The following is a 24,268-nucleotide window of genomic DNA, read 5'->3' as shown; positions in this document are numbered from 1 at the left end:
AGCTTCAGTTGGAGAGTGAATACAGACGGAGTAAAACTCACAATTATACATTCCAAAAATGGATGAAGTAAGAAACAAACAAACACTAATACAGTACAGTAAAAGTCTGAATCCTGTCCGGTCTCTTACAATCTATATACCGTATTTCCGGACTATTAAACGCACCCAAATATAAGCCACACCCACTGAATTGACAAAGATTTTTATTTTGAACATAAATACGCCGCACCTGTCTAGAAGCTTTTCTCCCGATGCCGTGCAGCTCAGTAGTGTAGTTGTGGCTTATAGTCCGGAAAATACGGTAAAATAAAATATGCAACAAATATACAAACTTGTGCTGTTGAAACTCATAAATGACAAACAGAAGGAAGTCAAATTTTGTGCATTTCAGTCGCTGTGATCCAAACCATAGTTTATATCAGGAAACACTGGAACTGTGCAGCGTCACACTGATAACACGACTAAATAGTTTGATGATTTTCTGTGAACAATGACGAAGGGACTTTTCATTCTGATGTTCATTGACACAAACACTTACTTTTGAGAGATGAACTAAGGATTTTAAGAAAAGTTCAGGCTTTTGCAGGAAATCCAATGTATTGTGCTGTTTGTACAAATTGTTTTGGGAATGCGCTTTACTGATTTGCAAATAAAAAAGATGATTCAAGAAAAGTTTCAAAGCAGCTGAAAAAAACTGTAACACCTTTCTTTAAAATAATTCACACTAAAACCATGAGAAGACATTCTGTAAAGCTGCTTTGTAATAATGTGTAATGTAAAAAAATTTAATACAGATTAAGTGTTCCTACACTAAAGATTCCCATTTTCCCATAACAGAAAGCTCTCACATTTCCTCCTACACTACACCATTTTTATTATTGATAAACAACATCAAACTTTTTATCCAATTATAGTTACAATATACTGTTGTGGATCATTGTATCTTACATATTATACACTTCTGTTGATATGATAAACACTCTCTCTCTCTCTCCCCAGTGTTCCTGTGTTTACTCTATTCTTCTTCTTCTTCTTTTGGCTTCTCCCATTAGGAGTCTCCACAGTGGATCATCTGTCTCCATACTCCCCTGTCCTCTACATCTGCCTCTTTTACACCAACTACCTGCATGTCTTCTCTCACCACATCCATAAACCTCCTCCTTGTTCTTCCTCTTTTCCTCCTTCCTGGTGTCTCCATCCTCAGCATTCTCCTACTGATATACCCCATGTTCCTCCTCTGCACATGTCCAAACCATCTCAATCTCACCTCCCTCACCTTGTCTCCAAAACGTCCTACATGCGCTGTCCCTCTAATAAACTCATTTCTAATCCTCTCCATCGTCATCACTCCCAACGAACATCTCAACATCTTCAGCTCTGCTACCTCCAGCTCCACCTCCTGTCTTTTACTCACTTTTACACAACAAACTAAAAACACCTCTGTTGTGAGAGTGTAAGAAAAAATCAACTTAGTTTTACAACTAATCCAAAGCCTAACCCAAATCCAAACAATAACCCTAACCCTAATCCAAAACCTAACCCTAATCCAAACTCTAATCCAAACCCTAACCCTATTCTAAATTCTAATACAAACCCTAACCCTAAACCAAACTCTAATCCAAACCCTAACCCTAATCTAAATTCTAATCCAAACCCTAATCCAAACTCTAAACCAAACTCTAATCCAAACCCTAACCCTAATCTAAATTTTAATCCAAACCCTAACCCTAATCCAAACCCTAATCCAAACCCTAACCCTAATCTAAATTCTAATCCAAACCCTAACCCTAATCCACTCTAATAACTCTAATCCTAGTCAGAACAAGTCAATAATATAAAAGTGCACTACTGTCAGAGCCACTGTTCTAAATAATTAATCACCAGCTCCTGATCATTCACATTCTCCACATCGATCTGAGGGTTTCATGGGTTTAAAGAGGGGAGTGGCAACTCAATGGTTAAGGCTGGTTTACTGATCGGAAGCTGCCACCCTTGGGCTCTTGAGCAATGCCCTTAACCCTCTGTGCTTCAGGGTTTAGGATCATGCCTGACCCCGGCTTCTGAGCAAGCTGGGATATGTGACAAATAAATGTAAAATATGCTATAATAAAATAAAATATGCTATAATGTATATGTGACAAATAAAATCTATTCTAGTTTCAGTTTTGCTTATTTCCTCGTCTCTCTGTTTAAAATCATCAGTTGTTGCTCACCATTACACTGAAGAAGAGCTGTTTATCATCCAGACTTCTGTCCTGAACACAACCTGACTGTCTGAGGTAGTGATAATCCTCAGGAGAATCCAGCAGGAGATACACATCTACAGTGACACACACACACACACACACACACACACACACACATTTACATTAAATACTGGTTGAACTTGAAATTAGCAGTATGCAAGCAGTAGCAAGATGCCAGCATTGTAAATGATGAGCTATTCGACTGTTTTGCAATTTGATGCTGAGGAACATTATTGTAAATTTGTTCCACAGTATGATAATATTTCACAGATTGATGAAACTCTTCCATTCTTTACTTCTGAGAGACTCTGTCTTCTGAAGATACACTATTTATAATCATCTTAATGACCTGCTGCCAATTAACATCTTTAGTTACTAAATATTTTCCAACTCTAATCATACAAAAAGATAACGATCCAGAACACACTTCCATCACAACATACAGCTTCATCAGCAGGGAAAAGTGGAAGGTTAAAGACTGGACAGGTGAAATGATGTTTTGCCTCAGAATCATTTTGGTCTTTATTCTTACCTCCTTGTTCTTTATTAGCTCCAGACAACAGTGAGTAAAAGATATGATAGTTTCTCTCTCCTGGGTTCTGCCGGACGACCCGGTTCTAAAAAACAACAGCACCAGAACACCTCCAATGAGTATTTACGTGATAATAAATATTGTATTTAATTCAGTAATAAAGACATATTTTCTTTGAAATAGTCCGACAGACAGCTCTATCACAAAAAAGAGAAATCTCCTACTCTAGAACAGAGAGACAATAACATTATTGAGTGAAAGCAGGGAATAATTACTGATTAATTCACTAATACACTTTACACAGAAGAGAATGAATATCAGAAATAAATCACATGAAAGACGGAAAGAACCTTCTCAAGCAGGTAGTGGACGATGCAGCCTCCTTGGATGTTTCCGTTCTGAGAAAAATGCAACTGGATGAACTTCCCAAAACGACTTGAATTATTGTTGTATACTGTTTTAGCATTTCCAAATGCCTCCATTATAGGGCTGAGAGAACACACACACACACACAAAGAATGGGTAGAACTGAATAAGCTTGCAAGTAAATGTCAAAGCAGTGTGTGTTTTTGCATTTCTCTATATGTGTGTGTGTGTGTGTGTGTGTGTTACCTGCTCTGTATAATGGCCTGTTCCACTCTGTCTGTTCTCTCACACACTGCTGCTCCTGTAGAACCATGACTCATTACAGACAGGAATTTCAGTAGAAGCTTCGTACTTTCTGTCTTGCCGGCACCACTCTCCCCACTGTGCACACACACACACACACACACACACACACACACACACACACACACATATATACTGTAGGGTATAGGGACACTCTGTAGGGTATAGGGACACTCGGTACAGGGACACTCTGTAGGGTATAGGGACACTCTGTAGGGTGTAGGGACACTTTGTAGGGTGTAGGGATACTCTGTAGGGTGTAGGGATACTCTGTAGGGTGTAGGGACACTTTGTAGAGTGTAGGGACAGTCTGTAGGGTGTCGGGATACTCTGTAGTGTATCCTTTTCTCCCTCTATACCCACTCTATTAGTGAAGTCATATCCTCACATGGGATTTCTTATCACTGCTATGCAGATGACACTTAACTAATCTTTTCTTTCCCTCTATCAGATACTACAGCTTCTGCTCGGATCTCAGCATGCTTGACAGACATATGTTCATGGATGAGTGCTCACCAACTAAAACTCAACCCCAGCAAAACAGAACTGCTGGTCATCCCAGGTGATTCGTCTCCAGGTCAAGATTTCCAAATAACACTTCATGACTCTCTGCTCTCCCCTTTAGCCACTGCTCATAACCTTGGGGTAACTTCTTTCCACATGTCGCTAATGTGGCTCGTTCTTGTCGATTTCTTCTCTATAACATCCAAAGAATTCGACCATTTCTGTCCACACAGACTGCCCAGGTGCTTGTTCAGTCTCTTGTCATTTCAAGACTCGACTACTGCAGCTCTCTGCTGGCAGGTCTTCCCCTGAACGCTATTCGTCCACTGCAAATGATCCAAAATGCAGCTGCACGACTTGTGTTTAATCTGCCCAAGTTCTCCCACACCACCCCACTGCTGCGCTCCCTTCACTGGCTTCCAGTAGCTGCACGTATCAGATTCAAAACACTGATGCTTGCCTACAAGGCAAAAATGGACCAGCGCCATCTTACCTCAGAGACCTCATCACATCTCACATGGCACCACGCTGTCTGAGATCTTCCCGCGCTGCTCAACGGGTACCATCTTCTTTTAGAATAAGAGGTAAGTATACTTCAAGGGTCCTCTCTGTTCTGGCACCCGAGGTGGTGGAATGAACTTCCCCTAGATGTCCGTACAGTAGAGTCTCTGACTATCTTCAAGCGACGACTGAAGACCTACCTCTTCCTGAAACACTTAAATTAGCACTTCCAAGTTTGTAGAATTCAAGAGTTATATTTATATTAAGTTTGTAATCTGGTTTACGAGTGTAGATTTATTCATTACTAGAGACTCAAAGCACTTTTTTACGTCGCTCTGGATAAGGGCGTCTGCTAAATGCAGCAAATGTAAATGTAAAATGTAGGGACACTCTGTAGGGTGTAGGGACACTCTGAAGGGTGTAGGGACACTTTGTAGAGTGTAGGGACAGTCGGTAGTGTGTAGGGACACTCTGTAAGGTGTAGGGACACTCTGTAGGGTGTAGGGACAGGTGTAGTACCTAATGAGCACACACTGGCTGTCAGATCTCTTCCATAGACATCGGTAGCACTCATTAGCGAGGGCGTAGACATGAGGAGGAAGTTCACCGAGCTGATGTTTACTGTAGAGCTGTACAGCCTCACTATCATACAGCCCAGGTATCTGCTTATATGGGTTTACTGCGGCTAGGATGGAGCCAATGTTTGTCTGGAAACACACACACACACACACACACACACACACACACACACACACACACACACACACACAGTTCAGTTCTTGTTCCTAACTGAACAAACAGTTGCTCTCACGTTTCTTGCCCATCAGCACATCATTTATTTTCCTGTTCTGCTGATTGCTTTGCAATCTCATTTTAATTGACCACAAAATGTACAGGAACAGCATTAGGTATTGTATTAATAGACAGAACCATTGTTCTGAGTTTTGTGTTTCACTTATCACAAGATCAATGTTTGAAATTTAAACCTTTAGTCTGCATCAACAAAAAAGTGAAACTTTTCCCAGATCAAATCTCAGCCAGTTTCAGGCCATGATACAGTTTATGGCTCTGCTTTGTGTCTTTATCCATTTCAAGGTTTAATCCAGGCCCTGCTTCTGTTTTAAGCTAAATTTTAAAAGTATACAGCAAGATCAGTTCTCTGTCATTTGGTACTTCCAAATCTGTTCTTAAGTTTTTTTTTTAGATTCAATTCTGGTTTCAGCTTCACCCCCAGTTCAACTACCCAGTGGTGGGCAGTCAGGGTCAGTGAATCTTCTCTGCTGGTCTAAACACTATCAGAAGCACTGACCTACATTTACAACCTAAATCCTAATATTTGTTTCATGAAATTGTATTAATTTATTCCCAACAGTTTATTCTCTTCATTTCGTAGCGTTTCTCTCGGCTGCACTGCTTCCAGTACGTGTATGTTAGATTTTTTGTCCAATCAGATTTCAACCTCTATTTGCTGCCATGTCAATCTAATCTGCCCAGGGCCTTTAAAGTCTGTACTGCTGGCCTTTTTTTTTACCATAGTCTGCTTAATAAAAAGCTCTGTTTCTTTAATCAATCAGATTTCATATTCACCTTACAGGGCAGCTAGCTGGCCCACAATAGCGTCAGCATTTTTCCGTCCTCTGATTGGTTGGTCAGAGAGAAACTGTTACAGCCGAGTTCGACTGGTAAAACATGTGTGTAGCTCTGCACACATTAATACATCTGAGTTAGATTTTTTTTATGCCTACGGAGGAAGAGAAATTTATTTGGTCTCGGACAAACTTAGAAATAAATTTTTGAAGAAACACTAGACATCGTGAGGAGGTTGGCCAACCCCGAAGCTAGCTAGCTAACATAAAACAAAGAACCACACAAAAATAAACTGGAAATAAAGTTGTCTTAACTTAGACATTAGACAGAGGGACACTGCAGCACTGAGCAGTACAGATTTGTCTTAGTGTAAACAAATAATATATAATAATAAATACTTTTCATTTGAAGAAAATTTATCAAATTTGTTTTAGCAGCAATTCACGCAAAACAATAACAGTGTGTGAGGGGTGTGAGTAATTGGTGTGTGTAAGGCATGTGTTTGAGGGGTGTGTGTGTGTGAGGGGTGTGTTCGAGGAGTGTGAGTAATGGGTGTGTGTGAGGGGGTATTTGAGGGGTGTGTGTGTGAGGCATATGTGTGATCAGCCACAATGCTGGTGGATTTGCAGTGCAGTTCCCAAACCAGGCACCTGAAGCAGCTGCTCAGGATGCTCTCGATTGTTCCTCTGTAAAAGGTTGTAAGGATGTGTTATAGAATATGTGTTGAGCGGTTTCGAAGCTAAACCTCGCTTGGCCAGCTGAGAAGCAGGAAGTGCATTCTCAAAATAAACTGGATGAGCGCTTCCTGCAACCTAGGTCAATGCCTACATGCTGGGCCTGTCTTTTTTTCCTGATCTGCACACCCAATGTGTCCAGCTCATGGAATAATCCTTATTCAGTCCGCCTCTTTAGCCCCAATGTTACCGTCTACTCAAACGTAGTGGGACTGAAGGAGTGCGGTTATGGGACTCCTTCAAACCTCCTCAGCTTTGGTGGACAAAGCGTATACAGCGGCAGGTCAAGTCGGTGGCTTCCTGCACACCATCGAGTAGGCATTCCAGGCAGACCTGCTTAAGGAGCTGGATGAGGAAGGAGATATTCAAAGCAATGACATCGTCACAGACCTGTCTCTTCGGGCAATTGAAAAGACTGCTAGGACTATTGCCGTGTTTATGGCAGCCCTAGTGGTTGGTGAGATGCACTTGTGGCTGAAACTCTCTGATCTTAGTGATAGAGACAGAGCCTTTCTTCTAGGCCAAAAGGCGGCTTTCCAGCGATTCCTCCCTCGCCGCTCTCATGAGGCTGTTTAGCAGGCGGAGCCCCAACCAAGTACGAGTGCACATTATGAGGTCCAGAGACAGAGGGTCTCCTCTCGCACTCCCCCTGCCAGGTACTCTAGGCGGCGCTCCAAGTCAACAAAAAAGTCCTGACCAATCAGGACCTCTGAGGGGTCCCGCTGGGGGTGGGTGGCAGGTTATGCCTCAGTACACAGTGCCCGACTCTCCTCATTGCCCTCAGAAGATCATCTCATTAACCCTGCCACATTTGTCGTTTCAGGGCACAGCGATCTCCAGCGACTGCCTCCCTCAGCTTCTACCTGGACAGAGGATTTGAGAGGCCCACTGCACAACTCTAGGTGCTCTAGAGGTGGATCTGATTCCCTTAGCAGATTATTTGGCAGCCTGGAAACTCCTGCCAAACGTGTCTCAATGGGATCTGTGCACTGTAGAAAGAGGCTACAAGATTCATTTTGGGTCTTTGCCACCTCAGTTCAACGGGGTGTTTCCCACTCTGGTGGGTCCCGAGCAAGCTCTAGTCATAGAACAAGACTTGACTAGACAAGAGGGTCTGGGTTGTACAGCCTGTACTTCACAGTTCTCAAAAAGGGTGGGGGGCTGCATCCCATTTTAGATCTGCGCCAAGAAAAGTGTGCTTTCTTTAATACAGAGGACAACCTGTCTAGGCATACTGTGGGATTCGACCACAATGTGGGCATATTTGTCTCCTCCTCAGATCAAGTCGATCCTCACGGCCATCCAGAGAGTAAGAGAAGGACAGTCTTTCACTGTAAAGCAGTTTCAAAGACTGCTCTTCTGATTGCAGTTGCATCCAAAGTGGTTCCGCTTGGCCTCCTGCACATGAGACCCCTGCAGTGGAGGCTTAGGACCAGAGGGTTTTCCCGGTAATGCGGCAAGATTTACAAGCCTTGGACATGTGGAAGAAACCTGGGATCCTGTCATAGGGCCCCATGTGGGGAGCTCCTTCTCATCATAACACTACAATGGATGCCTCCCTCACAAGCGGGGGGAGATCATGACTGGCCACTCTGCCCTAGGTCTCTGGAAAGGGCCCCATCTCTTGTGGCATATCAACTGCCTGGAGATGCTGGCCATGCTTCTAGCATTGAAGCATTTCCTCTCATATCATATGCTGGTCCGTACAGACAACACATCTGTGGTCTCTTACATCAGCCATCAGGGGGGTCTGTGCTCTTATCTCCTTTACAAGCTGGCATGACATCATCCTGTGGGCCCTAAGGAAGCTGTCTCACTTAGGGCAGTATACATCCCGGGGCACCTAAACCAGAGAGCAGACACCCTTTCGAGGGAAGGGTCGAGGCCCAGGGAGTGGAGGCTTTACCTAGAAGTGGAAGAAGTTTTACAGAGCACAAGTGGGCCTGTTTGTGACTCGAGAGACCCTGGCACTGTCCCCTCTGGTTTTCCCTTACTCACCCAGCTCCTCTCAGACTGGACGCCATGGTGCAGGCATGGCCGAGGCTGCGCCTGTATGCTTCCCCCCATGCTCCGGGGAGTTCTGGAGAGGGTTTGCTGAGATAGAGTCCATCTCCTTCTGGTAACCTTATACTGGACAGGCCGTCCATGTTTTGCGGACCTGGTAGCCCTTCTTGAACACTCTCCATGTGAGACTGGGATAGGATTGGGACAGGTGGGATCTCCTCTCTCAGGCAGGGGGCACCCTATTTCACCCCCACTCGGAGTTGTGGAGGCTGTGGTCCCTAAGGGGGCACAGCTTTTAGCCTCTGGTCTCCCAGCTGAGATTGTATTCTCCAGTCCAGAGCTCCCTCCATGAGGAGTTCATATACTGCTAAATGTTTACTATATAGTGTAAGGCAGTCCAAATCCATTCTCAAAGCTCCCATTCTTACTCCGGAATTTCATGGAACCTCCATAGGCATTTATGAGAAATGATCCCCAGCTGCACAGAGTGGCCTCCAATCAAAGAGAACACTATCCAGATGCAGACCTGGATGAAGTGGGAAGATCCGAGGTGCTGGAACAGTGGTCACTTGAACAACAGGAGCATGTTTAACTCGACCAAAAGAAAGAAGAGAGAGAGAGAGAGAGAGAGAGAGAGAGAGAGAGAGAGAGAGAGAGAGAGAGAGAGAGAGAGAGAAGAGGGGTGACAGGAAGAGAAGGATATGGATTATTATGTGTCCTTATTGTTGTATGAAAGTTAAGGACACTGTGCAGTTGGTGGGGACTCCGGCAAGACTCGCTATGGCAGCAGAACTAAAAGGGAGAAACAGAAGGTAATACAGACATGAGGGATCTCTGGGATAAAAGACGACCCACCACACCACTACACCACACCAAACCTGAGTGAACGAGTGAGGGGACAACAGCATACAAATATCCCAGTTCACTAAACACTCTATATCTATGTTACCCGGAGGTTGAGGCCTCAGGTGCGACCTAGAGTGGCTAGTGCCTTTCTCTACCCCAGGCTGGGGTATGTTCCCAAGGTGCTAACTGTTTTCCCACAACCAGTCATGCTCCAGGCATTCTAACCTCCTCTCTTTTGAGCCCCTGACCAGGATGACCCTGTGGAGGAAGTCAGACCAGCTGTTCTTCTGCTACGTTCAATATAAGAAGGTTCTTCCTGCGCACAAGCAGGAATTCACACTAGGCTGGGATTTGTCAATCTGGTGGTGTTGTACTCTCGTTCCCAAAGCGTTGTTGACACAGCTCGAGTTCCTGAAGGGTAACGTCTCTAGGTTACGTATGTAACCCTAGTTCCCTGAGGGAATAAGGCTTTGGTGCCGCACTCGGTGCCGCACTCCCTTCACCCCAGCGAGTGCTTCCTTCCCTCTTCAAAGCTAGCGCCGTCTCACTGTATGTGCGTTGATAGCTTTCTGGTTGTCGGCAGGTGCCCTTCCATTGGACAGAATACACACATGGTTCAGAGTGTGGTCATGCAAAAGCATTCCCAAAGTGTTGTTGACACAGTGCCTCATTCCCTTGGGGAACCAGGGTTAGATATGTAACTTAGAGACATTCTTGACAATCTAAATGGAGGAGCTGTTGATGTTTAGTAGAGAGTGAACACTAAGTGTCCTCCTGAAGTCACCAATCATCTCTTTGTTTTATCCACATTCAGAGACAGGTTGTTGGCTTTACAACAGTCTGTTACTCTCTATATATCATTTCTGTATGCTGACCACCACAGCCGCATCATCAGCAGTTCAGAAGATGTGATTGGAGCTGTGCATTGCTACAGCAGTGTGAACAGCAAAGGATGAGTGCACAGCCCTGAGGGCCCACAGTGTTCGGTGTGATGGTTTTGGAGGTGCTGTTCCTGATTCGGACTACCTGAGCTCTCTCAGGCCCAGGTCAGGTCATAGTAAAGAGTTCACAGAAACTGCAAATTCAGCCCCAAATACACTCCAAAGCCAAATATCACCTCCAGATAAGGTCCCAGTATTAAATATGCCTTAGAATCAGGCTCCAATTTTAAATTAATTCCCAGATCAAATATTAATAAAGAGCTCCCCCCGGATCAAAACCCAATCTAGTATTTAACCCAGATAAAACCCCAATCATTTCCAGATCAAGTCTCAGTCTCAAATTTAACCACAAAACAGGTCCCACTCACAACTTTACCCCAAAAACAGTGTCAGTCTAGATATCATGCCAAGATTAAATCCCAACCTAAAGTTTTAACCTAGATAAGGTCCCAGACTCCTCTTCACCCCAGATCAATTCCTAAAATGAAAACATTATCTGATCAAGTAGAATTTTTGATTTAATCCTTAAACACTGTCCTAATCTAGATTTTACCCCCAGATCAAAAACTAGTAATTTGGTTTTTAGTAATTAAGGGGACTTCCTCCTCCAGATTACATTTAAGTCTTAATTTCACCCAGATCATGTTTCATTCTTGACTTTACTACTAGACCAAGTCTCAGGTTCCAGTCTGGCAGTTTTTTGTTTTATGAGTAATGAGTTTATACAGATGCAGTCTCAGCCCTAATTTTCATTGTCAGTCTTCAATTCTCTCCTTCCTGCATTCTGTTTACGTTTCCTACTTCAGGACTTATTTCCATATTTAATAAATAACACAGACATATGGCCTTATTCGCTTTTAACCCTAGCCATGGATATTACAATACAAGGGAATGGGTTTGTGTGTGTGTGTGTGTGTGTGTGTGTGTGTGTGTCTTACATAGATGAGGTCTTTATGGTAACGGAGGTAGAGGTTGTGCATTATGGCTTGTGTGTTGAGCTCAGTGAGGGTTGACAAGTCTTCAACTCCATCAGCATTTACACCCATCACCTATAGAGAAAAACAGATAAAGATAGAGAGAATACAAATAAATAATAATGATAAAAATCTAAAATACTAAAATAAAATAAAAAATTTTAGGCAAATATAAAATAGGCAATATTTCACCTAGTAGAATTAGTCATAAAAAGAGTTTGTGTGTGTGTGTGTGTGTGTGTGTGTGTGTGTGTGTGTGTGTGTGTGTGTGTGTGTGTGTGTGTGTGTTTGATCACCTTCACTTTTTTCAATGTTGAAGTTTTGCAGCCTGATACGTCCAAATTGTTTCAATTTTTCAAATAAATGTTTGTTCTCATGAATCTATACTCAGTTCCCATAATGACAAAGTGAAAACAGAATTCTATAAATATCTGTGCTTTTTTTAAATAAAAACCTGAAACGTCCATAAGTATTTATACTCAACATGTGAAAATGACCTCAGGTGCCTCAATTTCTCTTGATCATTGCTGAGATGTTTCTATACTTTGACTGGAATCTACCTGTGACATGTTTATATGGATATTTGATATTTCAGGTGTTTTAATTAAATCATTTCTAGAATTCTGTTTTTACTTTGTCATTATGGGGAACTGACTATAGGTTCATGGAGAAAACATAAATCTGAATGATTGTAGTATCAGATTGCAGTATAACAACATTGGAAAAAGTGAAGGATCTGAATGCACTGTATGTGAGACATCATACACTAAACAGGAAGCAGTATTGATTAATATATGAGCATGCTGGAAATCGTCTAATAACCACACACACACACACACACACACACACACACACACACACACACACACACACACACACACACACACACACACACACACAATGCATTGTCCTCGTTTTGGTGTCTCTGTTGATTGATATAAAGATCCCCTATAGGGGTGCATTATCATGTGTCCAGCATTATTTAATTGCATGTGATTCGAAGAAGCTACAGCATAAAAACTGATGACAAATTCATCCTCTTAGTTCTCAGTGAAAAGTATTATCTAGTATATCTATTCAAAATCTTTCACCACTTACTACCACGTTTTATCTACCCCTTTATCTGGTCACTACCCCCTGCTCACCCTAACCCTATCCCCTACTTACTGCCCATACTTACTGTCTCCTATTCATTACCCCTTCTGTTCATCTGTGAAGTTAAACCTGTTCCTGAGGTACCAGTTATCAGTGTTTCTGTCTCTTTCTCCTCTTCAGATCTGCCTGATTCGTCCCAGTTCTTTTTAGTTGGAGACACTCTGTGTAGCTGGAGATGGTTCCACATCATCAGCCTAAAGATCCATGAAGTTCTGTCTGAATTAAAGAACTTTAAGCATGGATTTGGACTGTAAATAATATCAACAGTCTGTTAAATGTGTGCACTTGGGAACACAGTTTGCATGAGCTCTTAAAGCTTTTTTCTCATACAATACATACATACATACAGTCACCACTGCACATGCAGTATGGACATATTTTAGAAAACAAACTTATAGACACCAAATTTCTCCATTCCAACTTTATAACCACTTTATCTGTGAAAAGCTGCTTTGGTAAAATGGTGACTGTTAAAAACACTACACAAAAAAAACTGAATTGAATTTAGTCTTCTTACTACACCCTGTTGAATACTCCCTCCTCACTACCCCTGACATCATCAAACAGGAAGTGAGTCTGTCTTCCTCAAAGATGAACACCAGTGCACTTCTGAAAGCTGAGAGACCCCCCCCTCGCCACAAACACACACACACAAACACACACACACACACACACACACACACACACACACACACACACACACACAGTTCAGAGGTCACTGCTGGTTATAGTGTTGAGTCAGAACCTGAGCTCCTGCTGTGCAACTGCTAAATTCTACACATTCCAAAAACACTGATAAAAGAGATGAGAAAATGATTTTAATCTCCAGCTTTACTGAACAACTTTTATATAAATAAACACTAAATATGTCTTCTACTAAACCCTCAAACATCCAAAACAATTCTCATCGAATCAGGATGATGTTAATCCACACATCGCTCTCGGTAATGTGAGGAATCGTGTAAAACAGGTGCTGCCTCTTTCAGGAAGGAATCTTCCTCCTACAGCAGGGGGTTTTAGTGTCCATGACCCTGTAAATGACCCTTCACTTCTGATTTACACAGAACAGTCCAGCAGCCTCGGGGAAGAACACAGTACCACCCAATCACTCTAACACCTCAGGGGGAGATCTGATCTACTGAGGTGGCATGGGGTGGCAACTGCCACAATAAGAATATATATATATAAATAAATAAAGGCAATTCTACACTCTCTGCCACCCCAGTACTAATATCTCAAAATATTAAATATAAATGTAATGCGTTCCCTCGACTGATTTATATTAAAAAAAGGCCTAAAAACCCTTAAAAAAAAACAGAAATCTTGTTTTTCTGTTAAATCGTAAATGACTCTTATGAACTGCTTCATTTTAGTGAATCAAACACATTAAATACGTGTCTGATCACTGATCACAAACAAACGACTCGATTCGACTCTTTTAACGAATCAAATAATTTGTATAAATCTATGCATGTAAGTACATTTTATACTTTTATTGTTGCTTTTGATGAGATCTTCATGTGTATTAATGACTAACAGCTTCACTCCAAATTATTTTCCAAAGTTTGTTGTTCAGTAGCTTGTGTCTTCACGATCGTCTGCACTTTTGACAAGTGACATCACGTGACACATTTGGCGGTGTCTGTCGATATACTGATTTAAATGTGATTTCTGTGTATTTGTTGTGTGTTTTTTACTTACAGTAAACCGGCACTTAATACACTGAGGATTTGTATCTATATATAATCTGTATAGAAATTTTATTTACTACAGGTTTGTGTAGAACAAAAAAAAAAAAACAATAGTTAAATATTTTTTACCATCTCATTTAATTTATGTCTTTCCAATCCAGACTTCAGGTCCAGGTAACGTCAATCAGTCTTTAATATTTTTAGACCAATATATACACTGATATATATATATATATATATAAATTCATTTAATCCACAAAACCAATACAAGGATGAAGGATGCTTGGTTCAGTGTTGCCACACCTTATAATTCTTTGCCCCATAAATAATTCTAGCTCTGCCCTTGCAACACCTTCTTCTTCTTCTTCTTTTCAGGCTGCTCCCATTAGGGGTCGCCACAGCAGATCATCTGTTTCCATACTAGATTTACATTTAAATTTGCGGTATTTATCAGACGCCCTTATCCAGAGCGACGTACAAAAGTGCTTTGAGTCTCTAGTCATGAATAAATCTACACTGTACACCAGATTACAAACTCAATATAAATATAACCCTAGAATTCTACAAACTTGGAAAATGCTAATTTAACAAACTTTATAAGTGTAAAAACAGTAAATGAAGTGACTTTATTCTAACACAGATTTAGAATTATTTAGCTCTGTAAACAGGATAGGAATGATGACCTCACTTCCTGTTTTAATCGGTTTGTTTACAGAAATGTTTAAAATTCTTTTCTCTTCTGTTTTTTGCCTCAGTGTTTCAGACTGTAACCTGACCGTAACTACAAAGAACCATGAGGAACACAGGTCCAAAGAATTAGATTTAGTAGAACCACACTGATGTTAGCACTGACCCCTAACCCTGAAGCTTCATTACAACTTCTCAGGATTGTAGAGACAAAATTAATAGAGAGAATAACAAGAACACACTACATATTTAAAACTAAACTGAGTAATCTAGACCACACACACACACACACACACACACACACACACACACACACAGTTTCCTGCCATTCTAAAAGAAATACACTTAATGTTTCTATGACACACACACACACACTAACAGACTGGGAATGCAGAACCGGTTACACACAAAGAAAATAGAAATGTGGCACGTGGTCATTTCCTGTTGTTTTATTGTCAAAAAAACACTTTTAAAAAAATCACCCACACACACTACACAAACTACACACACACACACACACACACACATTCTGTGCTAATCATAATTGTGTTGTTGAATGGAGCGATGAGAGAGCAGTTTGTCTGAGCTGAGAGACTGGTGTGAGGGGAAACCTAATGCCCGGCCCAGCCAATCCTCATTAACTATTAACACACACACACACACACACAGAGTCAAGCCAAGCAGACTGTACTGTCATTCACCCTGGAGTTGATGATTTTTCGACCCCGGTGTTTTATTCCTCTCACACCACAGCAACTTACCCACCAGATCATCGCTAAAGTAATATCTGAATTTTTATCCGTTTATACTTACATTTCATTTCCTGTGTAATGACTTAGTTCCTGTTAGATTTGGATCAGAGATCCCTCATGTCTATGTAACCTTCTGTATCTTTATATATTTTAGTTATGCTGCTATAGAAAATCCTGCCAGAGTCCCTAATTACACTTTTCTCTGCCAAACCGACGTCCTACTTCTGCATGGAGTTCTCTTCAGTTGGAGACTCTCCAACAGTCTAAAACGGTTCTACATCAACAGCCTAAAGATCCATGAAGTTACTGAGCAACTCAAGACCTTTAAGGAAGGATTTGGACTGGAATTAATATCAACAGTCTGCTACAATGTGCTCAGGACCACAGTTTTCATGAACAGTTCTGCATTTAAGCGTCAACACTGAACACTTTATAACCTCAACACTGATGGAACTGTAATGAAGGATATTCAGTGTTGAGGTTAAGGATGAGGTTCCCCTTTGAGTCTGGTTCCTCACTAGAAACAACCATTAATCAAATCAAAATCAAATCAAATCAAATTTTATTCATCACATACACATACATACAGGGTACGACATGTAGTGAAATGTTTTATACAATGGTCCGGCATGAGGGAATAGGATGGGGGAAGAAAAGGAGGCAGATAAATAAGTATAAGGTATAAGAAAAAGTATTAAAATAAAATAAAATAAATAAATAAAATAAAAGAATATAAGGTATAAAGATATATAAAAGGATAATGTATAAAATAAATATACATATAAACAGTAAACAATGTGTAATAAAAAAATGTAAACAAAATAAAAATGTAAACAATAGGCAATTTGTGGTGGGTTGTCCATAAAGTGTCCGTGTGCGGTATGGTGTGGTGTAAAGGTCCGTAAAGTGTCCATGTGCTATATGGTGCAATATGGTCCATGTGGTATGAATAAAATAAAAAGTGCACTGTGCTGTGCAAGTCCAGAGTTTAAAGTGTCGTGGTGCTAACGGTGAGATATGTTTTAAAGTGACGTGGTGCGAAGGTGAATATATGTACAGAGAAGTGTGATGATGATGGGTGAGAGAGTGGGCCGGTTCTAGATCCTGGGTGTTTCCTGGTTTAAACACCGGATGGCCTGCGGGAAGAAGCTCCTCCTCATTCTCTCTGTGTTCGCTTTCAGGGAGCGGAAGCGTTTTCCTGAACGCAACAGAGAAAAGAGTCCATTGTTGGGATGGCTGAGGTCCTTCATAATCTTCCTGGCTCTGGTCCTGCACCGCGTGCTATAGATGTCCTGCAGGTTAGGGAGCTCAGTGTGGATTGTACGTTCAGCTGAACGCACCACCCTTTTGGAGGGCTCGTCTGTCCTGCATGGTGCTGTTCCCGAACCAGGAAGTGATGCTACCCGTCAGGACGCTCTCAATGGTGCAAGTGTAGAAAGTCTTAAGCACCTGAGAGGGTAGTTTAAAGTCCCTTAAGCGTCTCAGATGGTACAGACGCTGCCGGGCCTTCTTCACGAGGGTGTTGGTGTGACAGGACCAAGACAGATCCTGTGTGATGTTAACACCAAGGTACCGGAAACTGTCCACTCTCTCCACTGGGGTCCCGCTGATGTTTATAATTTGGTATGACCGCTCCCGCTTTGTGCTGAAGTCCACGATCAACTCCTTAGTCTTGCCGACGTTCAGGAGAAGGTTGTTCTCCTGGCACCATCTCTCCAGGTTTTTAACCTCCTGTAGGTAGGCCGTCTCTTTGTTGTTGGAGATCAGACCCACCACAACAGTGTCGTCAGCAAACTTGATGATGGTGGTGAAGTTGGATGTGGCCACACAGTCATGTGTGTACATTGAGTAAAGCAGGGGGCTCAGAACACAACCCTGGGGGGCGCCAGTGCTGAGGGTGAGGGTGGATGAGGTGTGTTTTCCCACCCGTACGGCTTGTGGTCTGTCTGTCAGGAAGTTAGAGATCCATTGACACAGCGGCTGGCTGAGTCCCAGGACCTCCAACTTAGAGGTGAGTGTGGAGGGAATTATGGTGTTAAACGCTGAACTGTAGTCCACGAACAACATCTTTGCATAATTCCCATTTCTTTGGTCCAGGTGGCTCATTGTGGTGTGGAGAAGATGAGCAATGGCGTCCTCAGTAGAGCGGTTCTGACGGTACGCAAACTGTAGTGGGTCCAGTGTGTCTGGTAGTGATGCAGTGATGAAGTCTCTGACCAGTCTCTTGAAGCACTTCATCACTACTGAGGTTAAGGCTACAGGGCGGTAGTCGTTAAGGCAGGCGGGCTGGGGTTTCTTCTGGACAGGAACAATGGTGGACTGTTTGAAACATGAGGGGACAACAGACTGTTCCAGTGAGAGGTTGAATATCTCAGTGAACACCGGTGCTAGCTGTCAGCGCAGGCTTTCAGAACCCGGCCTGTGATGCCATCTGGTCCTGCTGCCTTCCTGGTATTCACTCTCTTGAAAGCCCTCCTCACGTCATGCTCCGAGATGGTGAACGTGTTTACCTCTCCGGCTCTCTCGGCGTGCACGCTGGTTGTGCCGCTAGCGTGGTTAGCTGCAGCCTCGAAACGAGCGTAAAAGGTGTTTAGCTCGTCTGCCAGAGAAGCGTCCGCATTCACCATTCTAGAAGATGGTGTTTTATAGTCCGTTATTGTTCTTAGTCCCTGCCACAGGTTCCTAGAGGCACCATGTTGAAACTGTGACTCTAGTTTCCTTCCGTAGCGGCGCTTTGCTTCCTTCACCGCTCTGCGAACACTGTAAGACACAGCCTTGTACTCGTCCATGTCCCCGGTGGCGAGCCCCGTGTTGTAGGCAGCGGAGCGGGATCTCAGAGCGTCGCGGATGGTTTTATCCACCCACGGCTTTGGTTGGGAAACTTTCTGATAGTGGTTTTCTGCACTGTATCATCAGCTAGTTTCCCGATTAATCCCACAACCGCTTCCGTAAACATGTTGACGTCATCAGAGCTGCGCCTGAACATGTCCCAGTCTGTGTCATCCAAAGCGTCCTGCAGAGCGGCCACCGATTGGTCAGTCCAACGCACGACCTCCCTCTGAACTGGAGCTTCCTGTTTCAGCCTTTGTTTGTAAACAGGCATGAGGAAGATGGCGGCATGGTCCGATTTCCCAAACGGTGGACGTGATTGTGCCTTGTAGCTGTTCTTGAATGGCGTGTAACAGTGGTCCAGTGTTCTTTCACCCCTGGTAGGGCAGGTGATGTGCTGATGAAAGTTCGGTAGTGCGCGCTTGAGGTTGGCACTGTTGAAATCTCCGACCACAATGAGCGCAGCGTCCCGATGCTGTGTTTGGTGAAGAGTTATTGTCTCGTGTAAATCCCATACTGCAGTGTCCGTGTCCGCTTGAGGTGGAATATAAACGGCACTGACAATGACCGAACTGAATTCCCGAGGTAGATAGAAGGGCCGACATTTGATGGTCAGTAGTTCCAGATTTGGTGTGCAGGAGCGTGAAAGAGAAACGATGCTCGCGCTGTCGCACCAGTGGTTGTTCACCATCAGAAACACTCAACCTCCTCTTGACTTCCCCGACTCCAGTGTTCTGTCCATGCGGTAAACCGAGAAGAACTCGGCCGGCTGGACGGCGTGGTCCGGTACCGCTGGGTTCAGCCATGTCTCGGTGAAGCAGAGAAGGTTGCAGTCCCGAATGTCTCTCTGGAACTTGACCCTTGCCCTGAGGTCCTCGAGCTTGTTCTCCAGTGACTGGACGTTGGCTAACAGGATACTAGGTAAGGGAGCGCGGTGTGCGCGTGCCCTCACCCTGTTCCTGACGCCGGCTCGTTTCCCTCGCGGACGCCGGTACGGGTCACGTCCTTTGTTCACCCTCAGGATCATGCTCGGCCAGCATGGGTCCGGGTTTAAAAATGGCGAAAGGTGAGTGCATTGTACACCAATAGATATAAGAGTGTCTCTGTCATATCTAATGATGTCCATCTTGTGTAGATGGAAGTGTAACTACTTAAATAAAAGTATAAAATAAACAAAAAAAGAGAAAACGTAGCCGGAGCAGTCGTGACGGCAGCCGACCTCACCGGCGTTATCTTGTTCATTAGACACTAAACTTCTACATTCCAACTTTTTAACCTCTTTATCTCTGTAAAGCTGCTTTTAGAAAAACAATAAAAAACTACTGTTAATCAGAACCAGAAAGTTTTATTGCCCAGTATGTTGCACTTATAAAATAAAATACATTTAAATAACTAAAAAAAGAATCAAAAGCACATTTTGAAAAAAGTATTATGTAGTTTTGTGTAATAGTGTGTGTATTTGTGTGTAGTAGTGTGTATTTGTGTGTAGTAATGTTAATCCCTCTCATGCACAATTGTGAAAATAAGATCATTTGATTTCACTCTGGAAACTGCTGAATTAATCATCACCCAACAACCAATCACAATCCAGATCCCAACAGCAGTGTGGTGTAAAGATATAACATACTGTACATTTGTTATCTGTGTGTGTGTGTGTGTGTGTGTGTGTGTGTGTGTGTGTGTGTGTGTGTGTGTGTGTGTGTGTGTGTGTGTGTGTGGCTTCTTAAACCCAAACACACTTCACAGTGTCACAGGCTGGAATGCTGGGAATTCTGGAAATTATTTTGGGATGCAACACAAGACCCAGGAATTCTGTCTACATATCCTGTAACCTTTAACCCTGCCCTTAAAGCCCAACATGACCACATCAAATAAAACCCCAACAACACACACACACACACACACACACACACACACACACACACACACACACACACACACACACACACACACACGATTCTGGGTATTCACATGATCGGAGTCAGAACAGAATCTCACTGTAATAAAACAATAAAAACACTTTTGGTTTCGGATAAAAAAAGATGGTGGGAGATGATGTCACAGGTAGTGATGTCACAGGAAATGCTGCCTGCTGTGATCAATCAGAGCTGTTTATTTGTAGTTTAGTATTTGTTGAACACAAATGCAGATGCTATAAAACACAGGTCAGGGGTCACATGACTGCAGGTGTGTACAGGTGTGTCATGGCCTAACAGGAAGAACATGACGTCTGTTTCGCACTTTCACATCAGGCGTGAGTGTGAGACGCTTTAGTGTTTTCCTGTTGGACTTTTTTCAGACAGTGTTCTAGAGTGTAGCCTTTATTCTGCTAAAATTCGTTAGCATGCTAGCCTTATGGTGTGTTCTGTTTGCCTGGTGATTCATTAATCTGTTAAAAGGTCTGAACTTTACAGTCTACAACATACTCCCTTTCCTGCAGGTGCTAAAGAGCAGGAAACAGGAAGTGTGGAAGCAGGAAATGGTCTAAGACACCCAGGCGCGTCTCCCACTGCAGAGAGAATAATAAGAGTGGAGGGGGAAATCTGACATAAAAAAGCTGGATGAAACTTCTCTAAAGAGCAGAACTCTGTAATGATTCATGTAAGTGAGATTAGACTCAGGATCGGATAAAGGTGAAGGTCAGACTTTTCTGTGTCCACGTTCCAGTTTCAAATCAACCAGAACCCTAAAACCCTAAACTCTCACCAGTGCTGAATAAAACCAACTCCACATGCAGTTTTCCAAAAATAAAGTACCTCCTCTTTTAGCAAAAATAACCTGAAATTAAAATGATCTGTAGGAGATTGAAGTTCTCTCACATCACTCTGGAGAAGTTCAGTTCAATTCATGTTTATTTGTATTGAGCTTTTAATAATGAACATTGTCTCAAAGCAGTTTTACACAGATAATATGGTGATTAAGAGTTAATAGGATGTTCTTTATAAGTGTTGGTTTGTCCCTGATGAACGGGCCGATTCTGGACCATTCTTCTTTATAACTTTACTCCAGGACAGTGATGTTTGAGGGATCTGCTTATACCTGCTGCATCTCAGTCGGGTTAACTTAGACTCAGACTTTATTGTCATAGTAGTGATACAACAACATGACTTTGTAGACCAGCAGCAATAACAAAATGAAAGAATAAACAAACGAGAACTGCACTAGATATAATAATATGACTATTATAATGAAATATATGAATCAGGACTTGGTACAAAGTCTGGACTTTAAATTGGACATTTCAAGACAATGACCTTTTATCACAGGATTATTCCAAACCCAGATCATCACACACCCAACATGGCACTGTGCATGATGACCAGACATCTCCATCTTGATCTCCTGAGTCTAAAGGATCCTTTAGATTTTGTGGTTTGTTTAGATGTGTTTACTTCCATGACAGTCATACATTTTCAGTTTCTAAACCTACTATCATGAGCATAACATGTTTACTGAGGCCTGCAGAACACAAGATGTAGCTCTTGGGGTTTTTCTTTATATCCCTGAGAGACACCTGGTTTAGAGTTTCTCTGTTAAGTAAAATGTGTTAAAGTTCAAGAAAAAAAGCTGTTAAATTTCATGTGAACATGAGAGTAACACGCAACACAAACATCACATGACTCAATTATCTGGGCGTGGCCATGCAATGTTGTAAAAATCTCTTTTTCTACCAGCCAATCAGGACACCTCTTACAGAGAGAAGTAAATATTTTGCCAATCACTCATCACAATAAATTATATACACCCTCAAGCCACGCCCACTCAGATACAAGATTGTTTAAATTTGTAGCCTTAATGACACGCCCACATCCCTTATATGGACCTTAGTGCTGTTCACAATGCAGAAATTTACTGAGGGAATTATTACTCCTCTCTCTCTCTCTCTCTCTCACACACACACTCAGGTGAACAACACACAGGATGTCCTTGTGACTCATTGTGACTAACACACTAACACAAAACTGTGTATGTGTGTGTGTGTGTGTGTGTGTGTGTGACAGAGAGAGAGAGAGAGAGAGAGAGAGAGAGAGAGAGACACACACACAAAGAGAGAGAGACAGAGAGAGATAGAGAAAGGGAGACACACACAATGAGAGAGCGAGAGAGAGAGAGAGAGAGAGAGAGAGAGAGAGAGAGAGAGAGACAGACAGACACACACAAAGAGAGAGAGAGAGAGAGAGAGAGAGAGAGAGAGAGAGAGAGAGAGACAGACAGACAGACAGACAGAGAGAGAGAAAGAGAGACAGACAGACAGACAGACAGACAGAGAGAGAGCGAGAGACAGACAGACAGAGAGAAAGAGACAGACAGTGCGAGAGAGAGAGAGATTTACACACAGTATGACTGAACATGATATCACACTCCTCAGGCAATAGAGATTATTAGACACTGCATGTTTCAGTAACTAAAGTAATCATCTACTGCAGGATCATTTCCAAAGAGTGAGTGTGTGTGTGTGTGTGTGTGTGTGTGTGTGTGTGTGTGTGTGAACCCGAGTGTTGTACTAAAATTTAATGGAACGATCAGAACACTGCTGAAACTGACCCGGACCCAATGAGGAGCACTGAAAGCCGGCTCGTCCTGGTGTGTGTGTGTGTGTGTGTGTGTGTGTGTGTGTGTGTGTGTGTGTGTGTGTGTGTGTGTGTTACTCTTTCCATCAGCGTTTATTTTAATTCACATGATAAAACTGTAAGTAAGAGCCGCACGCGCAGCAGCTGTGTGTTGAAGTTCGGTTTCAGTGAATGTGTAGAAGTGAAGAAGTGAAGAAGTATAAAGTTGCTCCTCACCTCAACAAAGAAGGGATCCATGTTCAGGCTTTTTTCCATTCACATTTAAACCGAATAAGGAGGCGAGCGCGTGAATGTGGGGCTGCGGCGCGCGCTGTGGTTCCGTACAGATGGTTTTGTTTTATTCGGGATTGAGAAGCGGAGCTGAGAAGAAGGATGATGTGGTGATGATGATGATGATGAAGCTCCTCGACGCTCCCTGATGCTGCTGCCGCTTTGTGCTGCGACTCCCTGAATGGGGGCGGGGCTTAACCACACATCAATCACTCTCAGACCACGCCCAATGAGAACAATAATAACCCGCTCCTCCAGGGCTTTTCAGTGCGCGTGCACCGAGTACAGAGCAGTGTGTCTTTATTAAAGACTTTTTACTAATGAAACATTTCTCTAAATTACACAACAAAAATATTACTTTAACCTATAAATCCCCCAAAACATGGCTTATGATTCATTTTTACTGAATTATTCATGATACAGACACAAAGGGGAAACAAAGAAACTAAGCACGTGATTGTTCTATTCGATTATATTATAATTATATTATATTCGATTTTATTTTATTATATTATATTATTATATTTATATTATATTATATTATAATTATATATTTTATTATATTAAAATTATATTATATTAATTATATTAATTATATTATATTATATTATAATTATATATTTAATTATATTATATTATATTATATTATATTATATTATATTATATTATATTATATTATATATTATATTATCTTCCCGTGGGATCACCACCTGCAGGAGGGACCGTAAGGGACGGTGCTGTGAGGATTGGGCAGCAGTCGCAGGCGGGGACCTGC

The 24,268-nt window shown here is 42.4% G+C and overlaps 1 protein-coding gene across 1 annotated transcript in view; it reads right to left on the bottom strand.

Moving 5' to 3' along the window:
• myo10l3 (myosin X, like 3) overlaps positions 1-23,695 on the bottom strand; it is a 94,558-nt gene extending 70,863 nt beyond the window's left edge. The window contains exons 1-7 of the mRNA XM_083536061.1: positions 23,440-23,695; positions 11,503-11,613; positions 4,972-5,159; positions 3,391-3,525; positions 3,129-3,267; positions 2,779-2,863; positions 2,214-2,320 (exon numbers count right to left, since the gene is read on the bottom strand). Of these exons, the coding sequence (XP_083392187.1) occupies positions 2,214-2,320; positions 2,779-2,863; positions 3,129-3,267; positions 3,391-3,525; positions 4,972-5,159; positions 11,503-11,613; positions 23,440-23,478 (804 nt within the window). The 5' untranslated portion in view covers positions 23,479-23,695. The remainder of the gene's footprint in view (positions 1-2,213; positions 2,321-2,778; positions 2,864-3,128; positions 3,268-3,390; positions 3,526-4,971; positions 5,160-11,502; positions 11,614-23,439) is intronic.
• Positions 23,696-24,268: the final 573 nt, after the last annotated feature.

Source organism: Silurus aristotelis, assembly GCF_946808225.1.
Source record: "Silurus aristotelis genome assembly, chromosome: 3".
Classification (NCBI taxonomy): Eukaryota; Metazoa; Chordata; class Actinopteri; order Siluriformes; family Siluridae; genus Silurus; species Silurus aristotelis.
Note: the sequence above shows the minus strand (reverse complement) of the source record. Positions and strands in the feature narration are given on the sequence as shown.